General features: G+C 40.8%; 2 protein-coding genes across 3 annotated transcripts; both read right to left on the bottom strand.

Annotated features, from left to right (window-relative positions):
* Positions 1–240: 240 nt before the first annotated feature.
* Positions 241–4,877, bottom strand: LOC105937152 (high choriolytic enzyme 1). Of its 2 annotated transcripts, none has more exons than XM_012878317.3 (9): positions 4,553–4,877; positions 4,406–4,457; positions 3,352–3,411; positions 3,125–3,277; positions 2,915–3,032; positions 2,637–2,815; positions 2,469–2,550; positions 653–777; positions 241–554 (listed from the first exon to the last, which is right to left on the bottom strand). In XM_012878317.3, the coding sequence occupies exons 1-9, from the start codon at positions 4,622–4,624 to the stop codon at positions 544–546; spliced, it is 852 nt and encodes a 283-aa protein (XP_012733771.2). In that variant the 5' UTR covers positions 4,625–4,877; the 3' UTR covers positions 241–543. The 2 variants fall into 2 exon arrangements, with proteins under 2 accessions (XP_012733771.2, XP_012733770.2); XM_012878316.3 differs by having other exon boundaries at positions 4,388–4,457; positions 4,553–4,876.
* Positions 4,878–5,282: 405 nt separating this feature from the next.
* On the bottom strand, positions 5,283–7,999 carry LOC105937153 (high choriolytic enzyme 1). The gene is made up of 9 exons (XM_012878319.3): positions 7,889–7,999; positions 7,746–7,788; positions 7,586–7,648; positions 7,332–7,487; positions 7,107–7,224; positions 6,806–6,984; positions 6,611–6,692; positions 5,721–5,845; positions 5,283–5,618 (listed from the first exon to the last, which is right to left on the bottom strand). Exons 1-9 carry the CDS (start codon positions 7,946–7,948, stop codon positions 5,602–5,604), a joined length of 843 nt encoding a protein of 280 aa, XP_012733773.2. The 5' UTR covers positions 7,949–7,999; the 3' UTR covers positions 5,283–5,601.
* Between the last annotated feature and the right edge of the window lie 249 nt (positions 8,000–8,248).

Raw genomic sequence — 8,248 nt, 5'->3', positions numbered from 1 at the left:
GGATATTAAACATCTCAACAAGTGTGGCCAGAACTAGTGAAGTCCACTTTATTGACTTTTTTTTATTGATTGTTTTTATCTCCATCTCAGGTTGTCACCATTTCTAAAGAACATGATTTGCTTTAGTAGAAAGAAGCACAGCATTTATCAGCATTATTAACCCATCTCTGAAAAACATACCGTACAAGTAATAAAACTGACCACAGGATTTTCTGTTGCATTTTCTTTATTGGAGCTAACAAGATGGGATGCATTTTTTAAAGACACCCGAAATAATCATCCGAAGAGCTTCAGCACGGGGACACGCTTAATTATGCCATGTATATAGTTGAGAGATGCATATCTTAGCTGATGATTTAGCAATTAAATGGCGTTGCACTAAAGGTTGAATGAACACATAAAAAAAAAAACTTGAATGTTAAAAGCTCATCTATTGCAAAATGAATTATCTTCAGTTACATCATTTGCATCATTTGCTTAAGAAGATGTAAACGACTTCACACATCTGGCAGGACCTTACAGTAGAGATGTCTGGATTCGTTACTAATTAACTCCTGGAAATGACAAAACAAAAACATTAGCAAAAAGTAACGTTTGAAAATGCTTTCTTTTTTTTTTTTTTTTGGACTTGTTTGTGTTTCATTTTACTTACCACAGTTATAGAGGACATTTATTTTGTGGAGATCAAGCGCACTAGGACCATCTCGCTGGCCAATGGGAATGTAAGGGTCTGGTACGGGAATGATTGTTGGTCCCCCGTCTTCAGAGAACGCATATCTGAATCAGAGATGTAGAAAATGTAAGGCTCCCCCAGCGTGCATCAAATAAACAAACACTGCATACTCACTACTATATAAATACATTTTGGTCCTTCGTAAGTTTCTTCTACTGAAGAATTGAGTCTTTGTGTTATTTTTACCTGTGGTTTTCATTTTAAAACCTACCACCGGTTGCCATTTTTGCCAGGTCTCATTCTTATTGTGAATCCTGAACACTGACGGAAAATTAAGCCTGCGGTGCCTTCCACATTGTTCTGGATGAGCTTTTTCGTGTTACTTTAATTGACTGTCTTAGTTTTCTTCAATTTGTGGCTTTCGCTGTAGTTCCCTGGAGTCTCAAAGACTCAGAAATTGTTTTCTAACCTTTTCCACACAGATAAATGATCCACGACTGTCTTTAGATCGGGAAAATATAATCTTTATTTGTCCACTGAAGTTTGTTCTCTGCATTTAACCCATCACTTAGGGAGCAGTGGACTGCCACCGTGTGGCGCCTGGGGAGCAATCTGGGGCTTGCTCAGGGACCCGGAGTGGCAGTGTGTTGGAGTCAAACCTAGAACCTCCAGGACAAAAGCACAATGCTCTGACCACTAGGGCTGAACGATTTTGGAAAATAATCTAATTGCGATTATTTTTCTTAATATTGCGATTTAATGCAATTTTTTACCCCCCAGTTTAATTTATCATGTGTTTTAAAATATATACAAACAACAAATCAATTTGTTTCCTCGCCATGTGGATTAGTTGCTAAAACACCCACAGCATCTAAACTCGGAGCAGTAATGATTGCGTTCTGCCTACAATATATTTCAACCAAAATTGCAATTTTGACTTTTCTCCGCATTAACCACAAGCAACAAAAATGGCCTTTAAATAAAGATGTTTGTAAACAAGGACTATTTTAAATAAGAACTTTTAATGTTTCTATTGATCAGAATATTGTTCAAGAGAACAGCTTTTAATTTAATTGGACATCATTCCTTGTTGAACATAAAGTGCAAAGTCCAACCAACAAGCAAGTCTATGTATTAAACTGATTGACCAGTACTTAATGCTATGTATGATTATATAAACTCTAAAACAAGTAATAAAATTAGATTATCTCACTGCTGCAACTGTCTTCCCTTCCATGTGGAGACAAACCCACTTCAAACATTTTACTGACACCTAATGGACGTGTCTAATTCCCTAATTGTTACATAGCCAAAAATTGCAGACCTCTGCGATTTGGGAATTGCGTTTTTTAAAATCACGATTATATTGAAAATGCGATTAATTGTTCAGCCCTACTGACCACTAGGTCACAACTACCGATGAGTGTGTATTTTTGAGATCTGTTATCCTACTTCGTGTTGGACTCGTTCTATTTCTCGATCTGCAGGAGTAGCAATAATCAGACCTGGGTATGGCTAGTGGAACTAAACCGGAAAATGTGGTTAATCACTTAAAAATGAAAAATGGGAGTTAATGCACTTTTTCACACATGGTCAGGTTGGTTTGAATAGCATTTTTTTCCCTTAATAAATTCAATAATTTTTTTTGAAAACTGCCTTTTTGTACACATACAGCTCATCTTTGTCTTCTATCAAAATATGCTTAAAAGTCAAAGTGACTTGCAAAAAGTGAAGAAATCTATAAGGGGGAAAAGATTTTTCACATGACTGTATGTTGCGTTAAGCAGTAGCTCACCGTCCGTAATGCATGACAGAACTGTAGTCGTAGGGGCTGTTCAGGTTGTTTGTCACCTGCTTCCTGAAGTTATGTATGTGGTCTGTCAAACAGAAGAAAAAAAAATGGCATTCGTCTTATTTTGTTCAAATGTAGTGGGAATCCTTGGAAGCGGCCATTCGTCCAAACCTGGCATAATGTTCTTCCACACAATAGTGACATAGTGGTCTCGGTCCGAGCGGGACTGCTCGTGCACGAAGCCGAGGGCGTGCATGAACTCGTGAGCGGCAATCCCCGACCACATGCACCCGGGGGTCTGCAGCGACAAGGTCTGGCTTCCTCCGGTCTGCCCCAGGAACGACCAGCAGCTTTGGAGGGGGTGCAAAAGAGCAGATCTTATACCGCGTTTCCTCGCAGTCCAGGGTCGCATGAAGCAAAACCGTAAGAAAGTAAGGAGTCTGTCTCACCCGTATCTGGGCTGGATGTCGAGGAAGCTGCCCTCGTGAGTGCGAGGAACAAATTTGATGCAGGTTCCAGAGGAAATTTCTTGCATTCCTGTTTCTATTGTGATTCTCTCCATGTCATCTACACATGAAAAAAAAAAAAAAAAACAAGACCACTTTGGCAAAAATGATGCAAGGTGTGCCAATCTGCAAACCTCTATAATGGATTCCTACCATATAGAGGGGAGAGGATGTAGGGAACGTAAACAAATCCATCAACTGATTTAGGCCACAGACAGGCATTCCCAGGGCAGTTTATGGCGCTGCGCATGTATGGAATGGCAATATCTCCTTCTCTGAATGACAGCCCTCTGGGCGCTCGCAGCTCTGAAGAAAAAACATTTAACAAAGCTCACGAGGAGTAAATACACGTAGTTTATTTCAATTTGCTTCTCACTTACTGCGGTTGACTTCTAGGATCTGATCCATTGCAGTCATTGCATCTCGGCCTGTGATTTCATCTTGACACAAAGAGGCAGAGGTTTCAGATTCTTTGCAAACGTTGTAATACGAAACGTATAACGCAATTGGCATAAAAATTAAAATATACTTCAAAGATAGTTTACACACTTGAGGAATTAAATTCAAAAAATGAAACTAGTTATGTACATTTTTCAAGTGTTTCTTTCTGCAAATCTTTATAATTATGTCTTGTGAATTATGGATGGTTGATGAGGGACCAAAAATTCAGTTTCTCAGAAAATGAGAATACTACATAAGACAAACGAAATTGTTTTTAATAGAGAAGTATTATTTTGTGGTCATAGTGTGGCCAACACCATGAGGAGGGTAAGCCACAGAAGGTCATTGCTAAAGAAGATGGCTCTTCACAAAGAGCTGCATGGCAGCATATTAATGGAAAGTTTAGTGGAAGGAAGACATGCTGCTGAAACCGATTTTCTACCAGGACTTGGCACCTGCCTACACTGCCATATTTACCAATACCAGATTTAGTGCCCAAACCAATGGCTGCACTTGATTGGCCAGCACTCTCTCTCGACCTAAACCCCATGAGGACTCAATGAAGTATTGTCAAGCATAAGATGAGAGACACCTGACGTAATGATGCAGACCAGCTGCAGGCTGCTGTTAAAACAATTTGGGTACTCTTGACACATCAGCAGAGCCACATGACTTTTGCAAGTCATGCAAAAGTAGCCTCAACCAAGCACAGATTTTTCAGAAGGCTGACATTTCTGCAGTAAAACTAATTTTTTATTGGTCTTATGTAGCATTCACGTGTTTTTAAGAACTACAATTTCGGTTTTCATTATCTATAAGTCACAATAATCCAAAAGTTTCGAAACAAACAAGTGATGTATGTCACCGTGCACGCAATGAATCTGGGTAATGAGTTTCACTTTTTGAATTGAATTACCAAAACAGATGAACTCTTTGATGATATTAACGTACTGAGATGCGGCTGTGTGTAAATACCTTCTTCTAAAATCTCACCGGAGTATTTCCTCTTCAGTCTCAGCTTACCCTCGTGTAGACCGGTGGAATTCTGACAGTCAGGTAAAGACATTTAGATTTTATACAGGTGATTTTAAATCCTTTTACCGACCCGTTTTCTGTAGACCATTTTCTCTCTGCACTGACCTTGACAGGGATCATGTCCACCGGGATGAGCGCGCCAAACAAGATGCCCAGAAGCACAATCGTGGAATCCATGGTTGCCTCTCAGGTTGGTTCCCCAGGTTCAGATGCGAGAGCTCAGTAAAGTTCCCATCTTCACTGAATCTATATACTCCGCTTCTCCTCCACAGCTCGGTACTGATTGGGCCCTTCTCCCGTGATGAGTGTGGCCCCGAGACCTCTCATCATTCGGCGGGTGTAATTTACTCAAGTCCACTACTGATCCGCAACAGGTGGTCCCGCTGCTGACCTTCATTACTCAGCACTTTCTGAAATGAGACGCTTAGAGGTGTTTTGCTATCAAAGCAGTTGCTTTCAGGGGAATAACTGTCCACCCAGTCCAGCAAGACCGGCAATTTGAGTCTGACTGGACTGGTAACCAGTGATTTAGTGATATACTATCAGATGATAACAACAGCATAGGTAAACATATATAAACAGGACTATATCCCTCTCTAAATATTATTCCTATTTTTATCAAGGGGGCAATTTGGAAGGAGGAGGGACGTGTGCCAACAGTGAAATCCGTCGGTCATGGTTATCAGACCGCAAAAATAAACGAGTTAAATTATTCAGCATGGGTTGTACTGGTTCTCCACTAATCTGATGGACTCCAAGTATTTCTTTATTTAACGTCATCACCCTGAATGCTCAGGTACCTTAACATATTGCAGTAATAAGGACACAGGCCGGGTTTTTTTTATTCATGAACATGTATTTTATTGCGGTAAATGAGAGGGGACATTTAAGTGACTACTTAAAACAAGACAGCAACGTTCAACTCATCTTTCACTGTACAACAGCAAAGGTTTACGCCCGTTCCTGTCTCACAACCTGTTGAACATAAAATCTGTCTCACTTAAACAAACACAAAGTTCAGCTAGATAAAGTAAGGTCTCAAACAAAGCTTTATTATGCGATTTTAATCCCGATATCTCCGCAGGAATCTCGGCGGCGAATCATTCCGATTTGCCTCCAGAGGACTCCTGCTTCACCTCGGCTCGGTTCGGGTACTAGTCGTCGTTCACGGCTGCAAAAAGAGACAAAACGAAGAGGCTTTTTAGCTTTTATTTACCCAAATTAACCCGTAGTAGCTCTGAAATAGTGGTTATTTATTTATTTCTGTACGTACCGCACTGATAAAGTCTGTTGATTTTCAGCTTGTCGGTGTGACTGAGGGACGACGAATGGCCGAGCTTGACGATCCTGCCGTTCTTTGGCACGATGGTTGGCTCTCCGGACATTGAATAGGCATACCTGAACACAGAAATATCAAGGTAAATTGCAATAAATGAGAATATAGCTAAACATGTATTTATTCAAGCATTTTAATTCAGAAAGGGAAAGTCGTATCGCATAGATTCATTAAAGACGGAGGGATATATTTCAAGCTTTGATTTCAGTTTATTTAGATTAAGTCTTAAGCTAATGAAAACCCCAAAATTGCAGCTTCTCATTTGTAATACATGACGGTGTTGCGGGTGTTGGTCAACACCAACACCCGCAGATTACATGGCTCCCCACATAAATAGCACAAGGAAAGTGACCGTTGAGGCACATGGGAATATTTTGTGTGTGGTGTCTCTGAAAGCACAGACGCCAGCTGCAGACCTCAGTTTGTCCATCTCCACCCAAACCCGTTGATCGTGCTTTGCTTGTGCACCACACTTCTTCCTTCCATTAAACTTTCCATTATTACGCTGAATGTGTTATCAATATGATTTTGTAGACTATAACATGGCCAAAACCGAACATTTAAATGTTAAAAATCCTTTTTTTATTCCTCAGAAACTGAACGCTGCGTTTTCATTGGCTGGGAGCCACAATAATTTAAATTATGAAGAAATAAAAGCTTGAAATATGTCCCCTTGGATGTAATAAATCTATGTATTATTTTTTACCTTTTGAATTTGCTAAAGCTGCTAAGTTACTTAAATGAAATAATGCTCAAAATGGTCAAATTTGTTGAGATGCACCTCAATAAAATTGAATGCAGGTTCACCCGTATAAAGTATTACTTACATCCCAAAGTGCATAATTGAGCCGAAGTCATATGGCAGGTCCAGACTGTCGGTCTTAAACTTCTCAAAGTTTCTCAGCCGATCTGTTGGAGGGAAATGTATTTAGATTTTATTTATTTATTTGTCGTAATTGTCACATAGTGCAAAGCATTTGTAGATGTGTGTGTTTAATGTCGGTGGAATGCTTTGAAATCACCTCTCCAAATGTTTGGCCACATAATGGTGACGTAGTTGTCCCGATCAAAGCGGGACTGCTCATGCACAAAGCCTAGGGCATGCATAAATTCATGGGAAATCACTCCGATCTGCATACAATCCGGATTCTGGAGAGACAGGGTCTGTCTGCCGCCACGAGAGCCAAGGTAGGACCAACACCTTTATTTGAAAGACGAAAACGCAGAAGAGCAACGCTCTTTGGTGTGTGTGTTTTACACAAAAAAGGCATAATTTATCACAGCCATGGGATATCGGAATGAAAGGTCCTTGTCACAACTCACCCTGACTTTGGCTGGATGTCGATGTAGTCTCTCTGGTGAGTGCGAGGAACAAAGCGGATGCAGGTGCTGTCCTCTATGTTGTCCATTCCCTCCTTTATCAGCTTCGTCTCGATGACAGCTTTTTGTTCATTCAGAGAATAGACACAAGGAGCAGAACATTTCTAGAAGGGGAATCTCTAAAAGCATTTTTGCAATATCGATAGTTTTGCCAAACCCTTGACCTACAGTATTCAGGCGAGAGCATGTAGGGAACGTAGACGTGTCCGTCCACAGACTTGGACCAGAGGCAGGTCCGGGCGAAGCAGATCTTGGAGCGCCTTCCAGTGGACACAGCGATGTCTCCCTCCCTGAGGGTGCTGGAGCCGTCTATGATGCGGGAAGCTTATGCAGAAATCGTTCGGGGCAGTACGGCACAAGTCAGAATTTTCGAAATGAATTGGCATCAGCACAGAAACTCTGGATGATCATAAACAACTCACCATAAATCTCGTTCGCTTTGATTATTTTATCCATCGCAGTTCCTTCTTTCTTCCCTTCCGGCTCTTGAAAAAAAAAAAGGAGTTTGTTTATCAGGCGTGCTGTTATTCCCAGCGAAATACACACAAATGTACCGTTTTCTTTTAATTAAAAAACAGTTACCTCTGATACCAACAGGAACCCATTTGGGACTGAGTAGAAATTTCTGCAAGGAGAAAACAAACCAAGCAGCTGTTAAGCAGATTTCAACGTGCAAAAAAAAAAAAAAAATCCCACTCTCCCTCCACAGTCGTCGGCGTGTTTACCTGAGCATTCACAGCTGAGAGACACGCTGAGAGCGCACACAGCAGGATAATCTGCTCCATCTTTTCCTCGCAGATCCGTCTTCAGTGTTGCCATTTGACCCCCGCTAACGGCCAGTTTTATAGGCCGCTGTCCGAGGATAATACCCGTGATTATCCCAGGTAAATTACCGGGCTGCTGTTGTTTGTTTGTCAGGGAGTTTAATCCCCTAATTAGTTTGGCTTTCCACCCCCCAAAAATAACAACAACACCTTGATAGAAGGCATAATGTGAGGTCCTACATGGTTTAATAACAGCTCGACTACAATTTAAATTAAACGGTCTAATGTTTGGCACTGGATCGGTGCAATTTTAGGATTTAG

The sequence above is a fragment of the Fundulus heteroclitus genome, chromosome 7, assembly GCF_011125445.2.
Source record: "Fundulus heteroclitus isolate FHET01 chromosome 7, MU-UCD_Fhet_4.1, whole genome shotgun sequence".
NCBI lineage: Eukaryota > Metazoa > Chordata > Actinopteri > Cyprinodontiformes > Fundulidae > Fundulus > Fundulus heteroclitus.
This window is presented reverse-complemented; position numbering and strand designations above follow the sequence as displayed.